The 18,036-nt window shown below is 44.2% G+C and overlaps 1 protein-coding gene across 10 annotated transcripts in view; it reads right to left on the bottom strand.

Moving 5' to 3' along the window:
- Positions 1 to 16,375, bottom strand: part of MAPK8 (mitogen-activated protein kinase 8) — a 73,434-nt gene extending 57,059 nt beyond the window's left edge. For 3 of the 10 annotated variants that reach the window (XM_053305956.1, XM_053305955.1, XM_053305954.1), the window contains exons 1-3: positions 16,190 to 16,375; positions 7,988 to 8,076; positions 6,396 to 6,543 (exon numbers count right to left, since the gene is read on the bottom strand). In XM_053305956.1, coding sequence (XP_053161931.1) covers positions 6,396 to 6,425 — 30 coding nt within the window. In that variant the 5' untranslated portion in view covers positions 6,426 to 6,543; positions 7,988 to 8,076; positions 16,190 to 16,375. The other 7 variants (XM_053305947.1, XM_053305946.1, XM_053305951.1 and 4 more) reach the window with 6 other exon arrangements.
- Between the last annotated feature and the right edge of the window lie 1,661 nt (positions 16,376 to 18,036).

The following is an 18,036-nucleotide window of genomic DNA, read 5'->3' as shown; positions in this document are numbered from 1 at the left end:
GAAGACCAGGGTGGATTTGATTTAAATCTAATCAATTTAAATCACAATTTAAATCACTAGTCAGTAAGACTAGATTTAAATCATGGTTTTTTACATAAAGACTTATTCTTGCTGGTATAATCTTAATATTTACAACCAGATGAAGGTTTCATTTTTGGAATAATAACTTTTCAGATTAGTTACAGTTATATCAAAATTTACTGATTTGGTTATACTATTAGAAATACACAGATAATTATGAAATTATTGTGAGGTGAACTATCTCCAGTTTAATAGGTTAATCATTCATATTTGGACAACTTTTCTGCCGTACTTTACTGAAAGGAGAAAAATAGTCATTCCTTAATAACAATTTAAATAGACTTGCAAATAGACTTGCAATTTAAATAGACTTGCAAAGGAACAATGGGATTAAGAGGTCTTTTTCTCAACTCGGTATGTTTATTTTATAACATTTTTGCTGTGAAGAAGAAAAATGTTATCTCTGGAGACACAAAATCACACTTTTGAGAACTGCAAAACCAAGCATCTGTGATAATATGTTCTAGATAGAAAAATTGCCCAAAATATCTTACAGAAATCTCTGGAAGAGCATGACATTGTGAATGGATTAATGGAATTCATTTACCAAAAAATTTAAACATTGCATATATGCAACCATATACATGCTACATAATTAAAAACTAATCCATATTTCATGATGGATAACTTTTGGACTATATTGTATCTTAAATAGAAAATTATCTTTAGATAGATTTTATTTTATTTTTATTTTTAAAATAAAAATTTATTTTTTATTTTAAAAATCTGATTTAAATAAAAAATCCAATCTAAATTTTAAAAATCCAATTTTTAAAAATTTTTTTTAAAAAAATCATTGATTTTTATACACCCTGTTGAAGACTATGGTAGTTGACTGAAAGGGGGGTCTTTTTAGTCAGTTTGAGTTTTGTACCAAGCTGTATGTGTTTCAGCTTGGCTGGTTGTTTTTTAATTTGGTGTGATGATCTCTGGCTAGTAGGGGTGTGCATGGACTGGCAGCAGAAGTTCGGTCCGAATTCAAACCAAATTCAAACCGAATTCAAACCAGTCCACGCTCTGTGGACTGGTTTGGTTGAACCAACCTGCTTGACTCGTCAAAACAATGAACCAACTCAGACCAGTCGAACTACTCGAACCAGGATGTGCCGAATCAGTTCATGGTGGCCCGGTCCAATCACAAACCAGCTCAGCACCACCTTACTGGCTACAAAAGAAAAAAGAAAAAGAAATAAAAAGAAAGCCCTTTCCTTAGTCAGATTACCAAATCTTCAAAGAGGCAGGAACATGTAATAGACTTCCAACTATTCTGGAAGTCTAATTCTGATAAGAATAGGGGATCCATTAAGCTCCTTGCTGACTTCATCTTTCAGAAAGCAGGAGGAGGGATGAATGAGGAGGTTGACTACCCAGACCCAACAGGGAATAACTGGTTGACAAAGTGAAAGTGGGGAAAACCCTTGGGAAAAGTGAATGCGTCATGTTAGAATTAATGATATCAAGGGAAGAGAAAACTTTTTAAAAGTGCACCATAAATTCCAGGAAACCTGATTTTAATGAGCTCAGAAACAAAGTAGGTAGAATTGTGGACAGAAATCCTAAAGAAAAAGAGTTGAAGAAGAGTGCAAGATTCTGAAGGTACAAGCATAAACCATTCCCATTAGGAAGAAAAATGGGAGACTTCTCAAGAAACCAGTGTAGATCCAAGAGAGCTCTCTGAACAGCTGAGAAGCGCACATATAGGAAATAGGAGGATACAAAAGAGTAGCCCGAACCTGTAGAGATGGTGTCAGGAAAGCTAAGACTCAGAATGAGCAGAGACTTGCAATGGATACCAAAAACAACAAGAAAGGGTTTTATGAATATGTCCAAAATAAGAGGAAACAAGGAAGCTGTGGATCTGTTGCTTGGAGAAGATGAAAAAATAGTAATGTGTGACTGAACTGCTTAATGCCTATTTTACATTTCTCTTCTCCCACAAGGAAAGTACAACCCAACTTCAGAACAGATGCATTAATAAAGAACAGAGGGAATTATTCCTCACTCAGTAGCAGCCTTGAGGGGGCACAACCAGGGCAACTGCCTGGGGCTCCACACTTTAGGGTCCCTCAAAATCTTATACAGTTTGTAATGGGTGAAGAGTTAATAATAACATGGACTCTAAAGATCTAGAGTCCATGTTATTATTATGTTATTATTAAATGTCTAAAAGTTTTTAGACTTTTAGACATTTGTTTTGCATTCATAAAAGGCTATGTTTAACCCCTGCTAACTGAGCAAAATGGCACCTTTTAAAGTGGTGGCACTCTTCTATTTAGCAAGGTACAGTTCCCATCCAACCCCAGCTCCTTAAGTTTATTTTTAGATTGTGAGCCCTTTGGGGACAGGGAACCATCTTATTTATTATTAATTTAAATACATATTTTATTTATTGAAAACTTTTGTTGATATGTATACAAATATTTATAGTAGTAATTTTTCCCAATTCTGAAATTGAAGATAAAATATATTACTGCAGTTATAAATAAAATATTGGTTCTTAATAGTGTTTTCATTGGTAGATATCAAGAGAGATATTCCCATGGCCACATGTGTTTAACAGACAGTCATAGGAAATAACTAGTAAATTACTAATTTAAAAGTTTAAATGTTAAAGAAATTGCTAGCTTTTAACTTTAACTAGTTCAGTTTTTTACCTGTTAACTTTATCTTTGACTAGTTAAAAAAGTTAACTTTTAAAAAAGAATAAGTTTTTTAAAATGAAATTCCGTTTTCCCAGAATTTTTCCTGACGGACTTCTTATTTGAGTAGTATGACTTGCTATGAGACAGGCTAAAAGTCTCAGTCTCTTATTTCATGCTGGCATTTTCTGTGGTCTTGAAGAAGTGCAGGGCTGCCATTTGGATGCAGGATAGGGATCAATTACAAACAAGCAGACACATTGGTTCACATAGTGTGCAGCGTAGGGATGTTCAGAACATTTCGAGGTCAGAACGTCCCGACTTGAAACGGGCAGCTTTGAGTGTTCTAAGCTCAGAACAGAACACCCTTCAAATGAAGGGCCTCTTCTGAACTTGGAACAGCACATTTAGTCAGAACATCAAAGCACCATTTTGGAATCCAAAATGGCATTCTTCTGGCCTCTACGCATGTGTAGCAGACATTTGCATGGTCAGCACCACCATGCAAATGGCTGCCGCTCGTGTACAGAAGCCAGAAGATTTTGGATTCCAAAACGACGTTCAGAATGTTCCGATGTGGAACAGGGTCATTCAGTCAGAATAACTGGCTCAACTGGTTGTTTTGACAGAACGTTCTGGGGATTTAGCGTTCCGTTCGGAGATAGAAATGGAACACTATATGTGTTTCATGCACATCCCTAGCACCATAGCAGGAGAGCCTAGTACTCCTGCAAAAACACTAGGTTTAGAAAGAAACTAAATATGAAAATTGCACAATGAACAGTATGCATACGTGCCAGTATAGGCATACATGCCAGTATGCCTTTTATTATCAAAGGGCCTACTCACACATTTGTGCAGTTTTAGGGATGTGCAGAAACGGATTTTGCATTCTGTTTCAAGCTCAAAACGAAACACAAATGGCCAAAACATTCATTCAAAACAATCGGTCAAACTGGTTGTTTCAACTGAACAAGACTGAAACGTTACAAGTGTTTTGGCCATAGGGATCAATGGGGAAATTCCATTGTTCCCCATGGGTAGCCCCTAGGGACACCAAATTGGGTTGGGTAGTAGAGCATGATGGGTGCTACCTACTACCCAACCCACAAAAGAAATAGGTAAGCAGGCAATTCTTAACACATTTTTAGCCTTTCCACCATAGGATCACAGAGCACACACACAAGTTTTACATTGCAATCTGCAATGCATTTTGCAACCCTGCCTTGAAAAACACTGCAGAAGCACATAGTAAAAAGGAATATGTCCCTCTCAACACAGAACACAGCCCAAAAATGGCCAAAAAAGAATCACTGATCCAAAATCCACTGGCTAAATTTTGGCTTTGTTTCCTCTTGTTGAATATTGAATTCTTGTTGAATATCTTTATTACCTAAAATTGGTGGGTCAGGAAAAAGTATTGTATTGGGGCTCTGCATCGCATTGAACCAATAACTGGATCCAAGGTGAAACAAGCCCTATTAGAGCATTTTTCTCCAGAAACTATTCCAGAGAACAAATCCTTTGATAGTAGGAATCCCTCACCAGTCTTATCAGACTTAGAGGAAAGGCTGCTTTCCTCTTAAACTTTCAGTGGGGAAGCTTCTGTTTTGTTTTCACTGACAGGTTTTTAAGAGGAATCATATGCATTCCACTCACCTGCTGACAAAACGCCAGAGGATTATATGAATACAGCACCAATCCAAGCATTTGATTCAGATCACATAAAGATGTTGAACTTCGATATCTCAGGTACAGGACTCAAAATAGCAATGTCTATGCTCAAAAACTATAAATCCCCTGGGTTTGATGGTTTTCCCTCTGACATTATATGTCTTTGTAGATAGATAGATAGATAGATAGATAGATTTTGCCATTTCTCTTATTTATGCTCCTCGCCCCCAAATTTTAGCCTTTTTGTCTATGTAGGAACCTAACCACTAGTTTCCCAAAGGGGTAAGGTTTCATTATTTGTGGTTTCTGTATTCATGAGACTGGAACCCCTGTGAATAACAAGGGCTGTGGTGGGGGGGGGGAGGTGTGAGGAAAAACAAACGTTTTTGCAGACCTATTGGTCATTCTTTTCAACTTGGCCATTTTTTTTAACAATATTCTGCATTAGGGAGAAATCGCAATTTGTGGAAGGTGTTGCAGATTACTGTCATTCCAAAAATGGGATGGGACTTGAGTAACCCAGATAACTATTGCACAGTATCTCTCCGCAAACCTTTCTCTTCAATACTGGCACACCAGCTGGACTTAGTGGTTTCTAAATGTGATCAAGTGGGCTTTATACAGGGCAGGCAATTGTCAGATAGTGTGAGAAGGATCCTTAATGTGATATATCATCTCTCCAAAAGTCCAGTTTCAATCATTTCACTGGATGTCTACAAAACATTTGATCACCTGAATTGGAATTTTATCCTGAGTTTACGAACTAGAATGTCAGTGGGGGATAGATTCTTGCATATAATAAGACAACTGAATCCACCCTTGATACACTCTAAACAATTAGATTCTAAACCATTTTATTTATTTCAAGGCACAAAAAAGGGATGCCCTTTGTCCCCATTGCTATTTGCTTTAACACTGAAGTCTTTAGCAGCAAAAATAACACCAATGATGCAGTTAAGGGAAATAGCAGGTATCTCACTCAAGACAATCTCACTCAAGACATACCAAAACTAAAACAAATGGTGGAAGAATGGTGGTAGCAGAACTCCAAATTAATTACACACAATCAACCTCTCTGTAATTAGGGATGTGCACGGAACCACGGAGGTGCGGTCCGGCACTGAGGGGTATGGAGATTTAAGGGCAGGGGGTTAGTACTTACCCCCACACACACCGTTTTCCCCCCTCCGGCGCTCGACTTTTAAGCAAAGTTTTTGGGGCGGCAGCATTCCTCCCTGCCGCCCCTGCCCCCATCGTTGCATGGCGAAAAGGGAAGTTGCGGCGCGCATGCGCCCATCGCCGCTGTGACATGCCGCACACGTCACACGTTGCATGAGCACGCAACGTGTGACGTGTGTGGCACGCGCATGGTGGTGTCAGGCGCGCGCGCGCGGCAACGGGCTCATGTGTGCACTCAACTTCCCTTTTTGCCAGGCAACAATGGGGGCAGGGGCGGCAGGGAGGAACGCTGCCGCCCCAAAAACTTTGCTTTAAAGTCGAGCACCGGAGGGGGAAAAGCGGTGGGAGGGGTAAGTACTAACCCCCCGCCCTTAAAGCTCCATACACCCCCCCGCCGGACCGGCCCCAATCAGGACCAGTTCGGAGGCCCCTACCATGGCCCCGGACAGGTGCACATCCCTATCTGTAATCTGTCAGAAACAGCGCTAGCACAAGTGAAAACTGTTAGGTAAACCAGCAACACAAAGCTCTATAAAGTACCTGGGAATTCAGATTCCTTCAAAAGTCTCAGAACAGTGCAGATTAAATTTTGATCTACTTTGGGCAAACTAATATTGGTGGGGGCGGGCTTCCACTATCATTGCTGGTTAGGACAGTCTATATCAAAATGATACTTTTGCCCAGGCTTAATTTTCTGTTTTATACACTGCCAATAGAAATCTCACCAAAATGACTGGCCTGCTGGCAAAGGAAAATTAATGCTTTCATTCATACATGTAAAAGACAAAGGTTAACTAAAACATCATTGTACAGACTACTAACCACACAGGGAGGACTGGGAATTCCCGGCATAAGCTTATTCCCAACATAGTTCCAGGCATACAAACTGGCTCAGGCAATCCATTTGTGGATGGACTCCACAGAAAAACACCAGATGAGCATGCATGTACATGCTTTAATGGGGAGAAACCTGGAGGAAGAGTTATTTCTATTGAGCAGAAGAAAACAGGTGACCACAATATGTGACCCTTTTTTGAGAAACATATATGGAGACAATGGGCAAAGAGACATCATATATTTCGCCATTGTTACCATTCACTTCCCATTCAAAATTTGTAAATCCTGGGAGAACTGACAACCTTAATAAATGTTCCAAAAACCAACTGACTACAATGAAAAGCCTTTAATTTAATTGGAAGCCACTATAAGAACCTTTATTTCCTGACCTGATAATTGAAACCATTAGCAGGACAGGAAATAAAATACAGGTTAGCAGTCCTTCCAGTACAATGGTTCCAGTTATTTACAGCAGTACCTTCCAGTACAGCCACTTAATGGCACAGCGGGCAAACGACTTGTGGCAGGGAGGTATGCTGCCACCCCGAGGGGCTTTGATACAATGGAGTACCGGCGGGGGAAATGCGGCGGGAGGGGTAAGTGCACCCTCCCCCACCCTTAAGGGAGCACCCCCGCCGCATCTGAAACCCAAAATGGCCCCAGTGGCCAAAACATTTCGGAGGCTTCTATAATGGCTTCCAAAATGTTCCGGGCTCAAGTCTAATGGTAAATCCCTCCTGTATTCTATCAAAGACAACCACAGGGCTCTGTGGTCGCCAGGAGTCGACACCAACTTGACAGCAAACTTACCTTACCTTCCAGTACAATGGTTCACATACTTCAGCTTAAACCCACAATCCAAGAACAAGCCACAAGGTCTTTAACATTATTTGAAATGCTTGGAAATAAAGAATAGTCTTTAGCCCCTGGGTTTGTTTCCAAAATCTACCCATTTCTTTTGTTAACAAGAAGTTCTGGTAAGAACTAATCTGCCTTCTTTCCTTTAACTATAATTTGAATTGATAATTCAGTAATTCAAAAACTGGTTTAAAATGAGAGTTCAGCTGCTTTACACTGTCACTCATGCTCTCAAAAGAATGGAAATTGCAAGTTAAGGTGCCAGTCTTAACTTCCATGCCACATAAGCCGTAAAGACTTTGTACATTTTGGTATATGATGATGGCTTTAGAAATGAGGCTATGTGCACCCACTTTGCTTTGGTCTTTCAATTGGACATTGGGCTGGGCAGGGATGCATCTAGGCAGACATTAGACAGGTGCAACTTCCCTAAGCACTTCCATCAAGCCCTTGATGAATGTTTGCCTGGTACATCTCTGATCAAGGTAATGTGTGGGTGCACGAGGCCTCATTTCTAAAGCCATCATCATATACTTGACAATAAAAAGTCTTTACAGCTTATAAGGCACAGAAGTTTAAGATGGGCACTTTCTTAAGAGAGCACAAGTGAAAATGTAAAGCAGCTTAACTCTCATTTTAAACCACAGGTTTTTGGATTACTGAATTTCCAGGTGTTTTGAAAAGGGAAATATGATTAGACACCATGGAGAAGAGCTTACCCAAACCACAAGGTAAAACTTCCTGATGTTGAACACCAAAAACGTTGTAAAATCTTCAACTAAGATAAAGTCACACACACTCACACGGCCTGAAAGAACACAAGGAAATAAAATTAGTAAATTCAGTAATAGTGACAGTGCGATCCCACCTCATGATTATTCAGCAATGAACGATAAATCAAGAAGCAGTAATTTGTTTTCACTTTAAATCTGTACTTCATTTTAATAATAATAATAATAATAATAATAATAATAATAATATTACTTCATTTTATGTACATCATGAACTGGGGTGGATGGCATCATCACAAACTACACCTTTGAGGTGTCCCTACAACTCCCCCAAATTTAGTTTAAATTGGTTCAGGCACTGCAAAGTTAATAGGGACACACACACACACACACACACACACACACACACACAGAGAGAAAGCTGGGTGATATAAGCTTACTTTCCTTAAGGAAAGTAGGCTAAATACATTAGATACAGGAGATGGAGTTAAAACAATATGAGAAACTGCTCTGAAACAAGAAATATGACCACAGCCCTGGAGTAAAATGTGATCTAAATTGCCATGGAGATCTATGTCATCCCTATTAAGAGAAAATGCACTTAAAGTGGCCTGCAGACAGTATTTGTCTCCTCAGAAATTACACAATATAAATAAGTCCATCAGTCCCTTGTGTTGGAGAGGGTACAGGTTAAAGGGATCCTACTTTCATATATGGTGGGAATGCCCAGCGGGAGTAAAATACTAGGAGATTGTCTTTCAGGAAGTGGCAACCATTACAAGACCCATTACAGATCCCTGAGTTGCTCTACAGCCAATTTGTGACCATCCAGATTCAGATCTCTTCGTAATGCTTCTTCTGGCAGCATCTAAAATGGAAACTGCTTGGCACTGGGAGGATGAGTGACATGGAATCACTGAATACATGGTATGCAGGAATATGGGCAATTAAATGAGCAGAAAAAAATTCACACAACTACCAAGATTGTGGGGAAGCAATGCCACCCAAGATGACGAACACCAAGCTCCAATTGGAGCTCCAAAGCTCCAATTCCCAGAAGTTAATTATCTCCTCATTTAGCACTGAATAGCTTTCTTTGTTAATTAAAATAGGCATCTGATGATAAAATACCCAAAGATTTCACCAACAAAAGTCAAGTTGTTCTAGTAAGAACTAATCTTACTACTTTCCTTTTACTGTCCCTACAACAGGAAAAATTTGGTCCGAATCAGTTAGGCAACTCACAATTTAGCCCACTTGTGCCTCAAACATTCCTGTATCCACCATCCTTAATTGGGGTGGATGACATCATCACAAACTATGTATTTGAGATGTCCCTATGTGTCCCTACAACTGTACCAAATTTAGTCCAAATTGGTTCCCACTTGCATCTCAAACGTTCATGTGTCTGCCATCTTGTATCAGGGTGAATCATCATTACAGACTTTTCCCATTGAGTCATCCCTATGTATCCCTACAGCTGTAGCAAATTTGGTTCAAATTGTTTAGGTAGTTCACAAGTTAGCTCACTTGTGCTGCAAAAGTTTACACGTTCGCCATCTTAAATTGGGGTTGATGGCATCATCACAAATTATGCCATTGAGGTATCCCTACAACTGTACCCAATTTGGTTCATAATGGTCCAGGCTTTGAGAAGTTGGGGGGGGGAGGGGGGGAGAGATACACTCTCACGAACACTCTCACAATCTCTCTCTCTCTCTCACACACACACACACCACTATTCCTTTTAAGGCGTGCGAACGTGCGTGCGTTCACACATTTTCTGATGTTCGCTCCGTTAATTTTAGATCCCACTCAGGTTGAATCAGGAAGGCCCCACTCTGAATGCATGTGTGTGCACACTGCCTTGATACTGTCACCCAGAAGAAAACTCATTCCGCACACAAATGAAAAAAATTAGAGAGAACACTGTCTCTCACACACACATGGAATGCCAGGTGATCTCATAAGCCTACTGGAAGGTAGGCTAGAAAGCCTACAAATGGTTGAAATCTTTTTGCATCTCCAACAACAAGGTAAAGACAAAATGGCAGTGAAAGAACTCCCAAGCACCTCAATTGATATAAATGTGCATACTAATGAAACTCAGCTAGTTTTGAAAGAGTTACATCAGGTGAAATCTGATGCCTTAGAACACAAGCAGCTATCATTTATTTATTTATTTATTGTTGGATTTATATACTGCCTTTCATTAAAAACAATCTCAAGGCAGTTTACAAAAGTTAAAAAACTTACAATAAAATGACAATAAAAATATTAAGCTAAAAATATAAAAACAAACCAAATTTAAAATCTGTAAAATACAATCATAAAAAACTATACATGAGTAAAAACACATAGAAGCAGCAATAAAAACAATCATGTAAGAGCCTGGATAAAAAGCAGGCAGTCCCTCAGATACCCTGGGCCCAAACCGTTAAGGGCTTTAAAGGTCAAAACCAGCACCTTGAATTGGACCTGGAAACGAACTGGCAGCCAGTGCAACTCTTTCAGAATGGGTGTGATGTACTCCCATAGGGCAGCTCCGGATAAAACCCTAGCTGCCATGTTTTGCACTAGCTGCTGTTTCCGGATATTCTTCAAGGGCAGCCCCACGTAGAGCGTGTTACAGTAATCCAGCTGTGACGTGACTAAGGCATGGGTAATTGTGGCCAGATCTGCCTTCTCGAGAAAGGGACGCAGCTGGCGCACTAGCCGAAGCCGTGCAAAGGCACCCCTGGCCACCGCCTCCACCTGAGCTTCCAAAAGCAGAGTTGGGTCCAGTAGTAACCCCAACCTGCGTACTTGCTCCTTCAAGGAGAGTGCAACTCCATCCAGAACTGGTAAAATCTCCTCATCCTGATTGGCTCTCCTACTGACCAACAGTACCTCCGTCTTGTCCAGATTCAATTTCAGTTTATTAGCCCACATGCAACCCATCACGGCCTCCAGCCCCCGATTCAGGACATCCACCACCTCCCTAGGATCAGATGACAAGGAGAGATAGAGCTGAGTGTCATCCGCATATTGCTGACAACTCAGTCCAAGTCCCCGGATGACCTCTCCCAGCGGTTTCATGTAGATGTTAAACAGCATGGGGGACAAGATCGAATCCTGTGGGACCCCACAGGCCAATGGCCATGGAGCCGAGCAGTAGTCCCCCAGCACCACCTTCTGGTCCCTCCCCTCAAGAAAGGACCGGAACCACTGCAACGCAGTGCCTCCGACTCCCATATTCGAAAGGTGGCCCAGAAGGATACCATGGTTGATGGTATCGAATGCCTCTGAGAGGTCCAGCAGAACCAACAGGGTCGCACTCCCCGTCTAGTTCCCGGCACAGGTCATCCACTAGAGCGACCAAGGCAGTCTCAGTCCCATACCCGGGGCAGAAGCCAGATTGAAAAGGGTCCAGATAATCTGTAACATCCAAGACCCTCTTCAGCTGGGACGCCACCACACGCCCTATCACCTTGCCCAAAAAGGGCAGGTTAGAGTTATAGTTATCCAGGTTGGAGGAATCAAGGGAGGGCTTTTTTTAATAATGGTCCTACCACCACCTCCTTGAGGCACGGTGGCATCCTGCCCTCCCTTAATGAAGCATTAATAGTCATCTCCAACCATCTACCTGTACCCTCCCTGGCAGCTTTTATTAGCCATGAAGGGCAAGGGTCAAGAGCACATGATGTCACCCGCACACTGCCCAGGAGCTTGTCCACATCCTCAGGCTGCACCAACTGAAAAGAATCCAACACAACGGGACCAGATGGGACCAGAGGCACGTCTGCCGGAACTGCCAAAACTCTGGAGTCCAGGTCAGCACAGATGCGAGCGACTTTATCTGCAAAGTGGCAAGCAAACTGATCACAATGAGCTGTAGATGATTCCTCCCCCATTACCTGGGGGGATGTGTGGAGCAATGTTTTTGCCACATGAAACATCTCTGTTTGTCTGCACAAAGCAGATGCAATGGAGGCGGAGAAAAAACGTTTCTTCGCCACCCCCACGGCCACGGAGTAGTCCCTAAAATGGGCTCTAGCCCATGTTTGGTCAGATTCATCACGACTCTTCCCCCAGCGTCGTTCCAGCCGTAGTCTGAGTTATTTCATCGCCCTAAGCTCCGAGGAAAACCAAGGAGCAGATCGGGCTCCACAAAGCCAGAGAGGGCGTTTAGGAGCAACCATGTCAACAGCCTGGGCTGTTTCTCCATTCCAGAGATCGACCAGGGCCTTGACAGGGTCACCAGCTCTGGACACTGGAAACTCCCCGAGGGCCGTCTAGAATCCAAGTGGATTCATAAGCCTCCGGGGGCAGACCATCCTAATCGGCCCACCACCCACGCAGAGGGCAGATGGAGCAGTCAAACTAAACCCCACCAGATTATTATTGCAACCATTACAAACAAAACTAATTGAACTTGAACATAAAACCGCTGGGATAGCTCAAGTATCCGATATGGCTATGGAGCTAGGCACAACCCTTCAGAAGGAAATACAAAAATTACCCCCCAAAATGAAGAGGAGGACTATCTTCTTCGTATAGAAAATTTGGACAGACTTGTTGTGCTTCAGATGTTTTGATGAACATCTTGAGGGATTAGATATTATTTCTTTTATCTCTAATTGGCTAAGCAAAGAGCTGTACTTGGAAGACAGTCTTTATCCAACTATTACTAATACCTTCAGGGTGGGATCCCTGGTATCTAACCCTAACGACTGTCCAACTGATACAGTGGCAAAAATTGTGGATGCTCACTCAAAAACCAAAGTTCTTCAAGAAGCAAGAGAGAGAGAAGTTTCAATTTTAGTTTCCCCAGATATCTCTCCAGATTCACTAAAGAGGAGAAGATCAATGCGCCCTATATCTGAGACTCTGTCAACAGCTCAAATTGCTTACTGATGGGGATTTCCCTTCTCTCTACTGGCACAAGGGAAAACTGCTGCCAACTAATGATATTGACTCGGGTAAAGATCTCCTTAAGCCACCTAATGGCATAGCGGGGAAGTAACTTGCCTAAGGAGCAAGTTATAGGAAGTTATATGATATAGGAAGATGCTGACAGGCATCATCTCATACTGCGTGGGAGATGGCAATGGTAAACCCCTCCTGTATTCTACCAAAGAAAACTGCTCTGTGGTTGCCACTGACTTGAAGGCACAGCTTTATCTTTAAAGATCTCCTTGCTGCTTTAGGTCTTCAAATGCAATCTTCAGAAATGCAGAGGGCAAGCCTCCCAAAGAAATTCAAATGGCAAACTCAACAGCATTCTAATTAACATATCTCAATGTTCATCTTCCTGACTCTTCAGAATGATTGAACCCCACATTCAGAACGACTGAATCCACAGGTGGAATAATATATTTACTACATTACTATAGTTGATGTTGATATTGTTATTATTTCCTTTTTTCTTTTATATTAGCCATTCGGTATTTTTGCATCACCTGGAATAGGAATAAGATCTAGGTTTTCCTCCCTATGCAGTTAAAGATCTGTATCAAGACGCCAATGTTTGTACATTTGAGTATTGTCAAACTGTTTTGTTATCCTGACTGGGGAGTTAAGCGGGGGATGGGATTACAGAAGTTCACACAGCCAGCCAAATGAACCTAACTTCAAAAATTAAAATGTCTCACCAATCACCAGTACAGTTAAGTAATCTTACAATGTAGCCTAACCTACTTCACAGGGTTGTTGTGAGGAGAAACTTAAGTATGTAGCATACTGCTCTGGGCTCCTTGGAGGAAGAGCGGGATATAAAATGTAATAAATAAATAAAAATAATGTATGCCTACTGTTTTATACGGTGTCTCTATAGAAAAAACATTAATTTGGTATCAATATTTCCAATACTTGGAAATGGACTAGGGGCACCCATTAAAAGATCCAGAGTTCATAAGATAATACGCAAACAACACCCTGATGTGGTCTTCCTTCAAGAAACCCACACAAAAAATACTACAACTAAACTTTTGAGCTCATCTTGCTTCCCTGAGCAGTTAATTGCTTCAGGAACTTTGAAATCAAGAGGTGTAGCCATTTTAATATCAAGAAATTGTCCTTTCCAGCTATTTAAAATACACAAAGATCCAAATGTGGATTACCAGTTGCAGGGGAACATAGGAAGCTGCTATATACTGAGTCAGACCATAGGGGAGCAACAGCAAGAGAGAGGGCATGCCCTTACCTCTTGCCTGTGGGCTTCCCAGAGGCATCTGGCGAAGGGATTCCCTTCTGCAGTGCCATCCTTTAGAGTGTGTGTGAGTGGGGCAATGCACTTAACCCAAAATAACCCTGTGGATTCTCCTATATGAGCTGAGAGGTGCCTGCCTACCTTTTAATGATGACCAGCATTCTGAGCAGTGTGGGAGGGGTGGTTGAGCAGGCCCATTTAAATCTAAAAACAGCCAAGCACTCTGATGCCTCCCAACTTAGAAGCCCGGGTACCTTTTAATATACCTTGTCACGTATACCTTATTTCTGCTGGTGCTGTGTTGCTTCTGGTACTAGGAGAGCTGGCCAGACAGGCAACACAGCTTTTTCTTTACTGGGCAGGCTGGGGCCCCTAATCCTAACTCCCTCCACCTCTGGCGCATAGTGCAGGATTGGATACGGAGGAGAGGAGTCTCAAAATCTGTGTGGTGTTGCTGCTGCTGCTCTTAACAAGGGTACTGCAGAACCTCCAGGGTTCCTTCCTGTCCAGCTGTACCACCAGAATGCAGGTAGGAGGAAACTGAATGCTTTTACTAGCTGTAGTGCCATCCTTAAGGGTGGGTGAACAGGGGTATTACCCCAGACCCTGTGCCCCTTCCAGCAGCGGAGAGATTCCAGGCTGGAATCCCCTGCCTCAGTGTGAGTGCACTTTGTTGGAGGGCGGCTGCTGTGGCTGGCAGAAGCTGCACTTTGCCAGTAGCAGCGATGGGGAGATTTCCCATCACTCAGAGCATGACAGCCTCCTCTCACAGCCGCTGCCCTCCAACTCTGCCGGCTCCCATGGTGTGCTCTACTTGGCAATCCACTGAGCACTACAGGGTTGGCTGAGCCAGAAGGTGGCTGCAGCGGGAGCAGTGCACTGCCAGCACCAGCGGTATGGAGATTTCTCATCCCTGCCAGCTTGGAGCAGAACTCCGGCCTGTCATAGTGGCCATCCTCCAATTCAACCAGGCTCTGCAGTGCACTCTGCTTGGCAAACCAGAGAGTGGCATGGGCCTGGCTGAGTTGGAGGATGGCTGCTGCGGTGGGTGAGAGATGCACGCTCTGTCAGCAACAGCGGCATGGAGCTTTCTCACCATCCTTAACTCAGAGTGTTAGTCCTGCCTGTCACAGGGGTTGCCATCCAACTTGGTCAGGCCCAGCAGCACACTCTTCTCAGCTGCACCATAGGGTGGGAACGGCATTTCACCAGTGGCAGCAACACAGAGATTTCCCTCTGCCATTGACAGAGCAGAGCTCTTGCTCGTCACAGGAGTTGCCCTCCAACTCAACCAGCCCCTTGGCATGCTCTGCTTGGCAATTGGCAAACCAGAGCATCCTCTACACAGCAAGCTAAGTTGGAGGGCAGCTGCTGCAGTAGGTGGGAGGTGTGATCCACACGTGGCCTGGAGATTTCTCACAGGCGCTGCCCCCGAGAATGACCCCCTCCTATGGTAGCCCTCCAACTCGGCTGGGCCCCGTACCGTGCACAGTTCAGCAAACCAGAGGGCACCGCAGGGAAAGCAGACTGGGCGAGCAGCTGCTGTGCTCTGGCTGCCGGCGGTGAGAGGGGGGCGGGGGGGGACACCTCCAGGTAGGCGTCTCTGCACCACCAGGGCCCCATTTGTCTTTCCCTCTTCCCCACCAATCCGAATGAGGCCTTTCCCGAGGAAACGGATCTATCCCTTCTCTTAAAGAGGTTGCCGCTGCTTTAAGCCGTGCAGGAGCCGCCTCACTCCAGCACTGGTTGTGAGAACATTGTACTACCTTCCTCCCCAAAAGGCCAAGAGAGTGGCCCACCAACCTCCACCCTTACAGGACTCGGCGGCAGATCGGCCTCGCCTCAGCTCTGCCGTTCGCTCACCCCTTGGTTGGCCCAACACGGGCCAGGGTAGTCGTTTCCAGGGCGCTTCCAAGTCTGCCTGCCTCGGCTGCTGGCCGGCGAGCTGAGCTGGGAGGCAAAGAGCAAAGGCGGGGGGGGAGGGAGAGGGGGGCGCTTACTTGCTCATGCACTACACTTTGCACTTTCTGTTGCGAGCAGGCTGCAGCGTTTCAAAGTCTTGCTGCTGGACGATGAGCTGAGCCGGAGAGGAGGAAGAAAGGAAGGGCAGCTCGTCTTCCTCCTGTTGCCGGTATAGCAAACCCAAACCGACATTTTTTCCAACCTAATGCTACTGAGCATGCCCGCGAGATAGCGAGCATGCCCAGTAGATACTGCTATTTTTCATTTTCACCTACAGAGGGAATCAGAATTCACTAAGCTGCGGACGCTTGGATGTCTACTGGCGGAAAGAGGATCAAAGACTGGGCACTGGGCAGTATATTATTCGTACCCAATAGCTTGTAGAAGATGCTAAGTCTAATGCTGCTCGTTGCGCACACGCACAAATGCAATGGTGCAAAATAGCTTCAGAGCAGATCAGAACAGAGCATACATGCTCAGAGCACACGCCGTTGCTCTCCACTGGCCTGTCATCCGCCCGGGCCCCTTCTTGGCCACAGTGGGCAGCAAGGTGAGTGGGCGATGGAAAGTGCCCGCTCGCCCGCCTTGCCATTAAAGCTGGCACAAAGCCAGAGCAAGAGTGCCGATAGCCTGGGGCGCGTGGGACCTGGGTCACCGCCCTCTGCTCCCTCCCGGCGGGCGATGGGAAACAAACACCCGCTGCCCCCCCCCACCTCCATCCGCCACTTTGGCGGCTAATGGAGGTGGAAACTAGGAGAGCGGGAAAGTTGGGTGTTCCCCATCACCCATCCCACCTGCCCTCCTCGCCGCCTCCGTCAAGTGGCATGTAGCGGCGCAGGAACACAGAAGAAGGGCTTCGTCAGGGGCGCCTCTGAGCCGTGGGCAAGTCCTGCTCCTCGCAGGGAACACCCGCTTGGCTTGCCCGCTCTCCTCGCCATTGCCTCCACTAGCTGTGAAATTGGCGGGTAGCGGTAGCGAGGGAGGCGGGCACGCGGGCGAGTGTTCACCATCGCCTGCACGCCAGCAACTGCGGGAGGGGGCAGGGGGTGGCGATCCCGGGACTCATGTGACCCAGTCGCTTGCCTGACTTTGCAGCCCTAAGCAGGCCGAGCCTGGTTCTTTCCTAGTGGAATCATTGCCTATGGACTGTCTGAAAAATGATAGTGTGTCCCAAAAGTATGTTATAGATTAAAACACATTTTCTCTCTGAAATGGAATTGCTTTCAGTACAATATAAGTGACTGGGGCAGTCACTTATCTCTCAGCCTAACCTACCTCACAGGGTTGGTGTGAGAAGAACCATGAACACCAAAGTGCAGCAAACTGCATATACCTTATTGAGGTCTGAATGCTTGGCTTTCATTTCATCTGCAGAGACTTTAGAAGGATCTCAGTTGTAAGGCACACTAACAGTTTACTCTTGTTTTCATTTCAGATTTTACAATTATGTGATGACTTACACTGTTCCCTCTAATGGAGTTCCAGCTGTTGTTCACTACAACTCCCAGCATTCCCAACTGCAATGACCTTTGGCTGGGGATTCTGGGAGTTGTAGTCAACAACATCTGGGAATCCCTGTTAGAGGGAACACTGGTGACTTCTATGGAATCCTCTAATTATTTTTTAGAATCCTCTTGAGTAAGGACTGAGGACTCCCATCTGCTTCCCCATTGCCCTGCAGTGACCCAATACTGCTTTTCAACAAAAGGTCCCAAAGTGATTTACATAGAGAAATAATAAATAAATAAGATAGATCCCTGTCCCCAAAGGGCTCACAATCTAAAAAGAAATATAAGATAGACACCAGCAACAGTCACTGGAGGTACAGTGTTGGGGATTAGGGATGTGTCCAGAGGCCTCTGAACCGGTTCAAACTTGGGCTGGT

This window comes from Hemicordylus capensis, chromosome 3, assembly GCF_027244095.1.
Source record: "Hemicordylus capensis ecotype Gifberg chromosome 3, rHemCap1.1.pri, whole genome shotgun sequence".
NCBI lineage: Eukaryota > Metazoa > Chordata > Lepidosauria > Squamata > Cordylidae > Hemicordylus > Hemicordylus capensis.
Note: the sequence above shows the minus strand (reverse complement) of the source record. Positions and strands in the feature narration are given on the sequence as shown.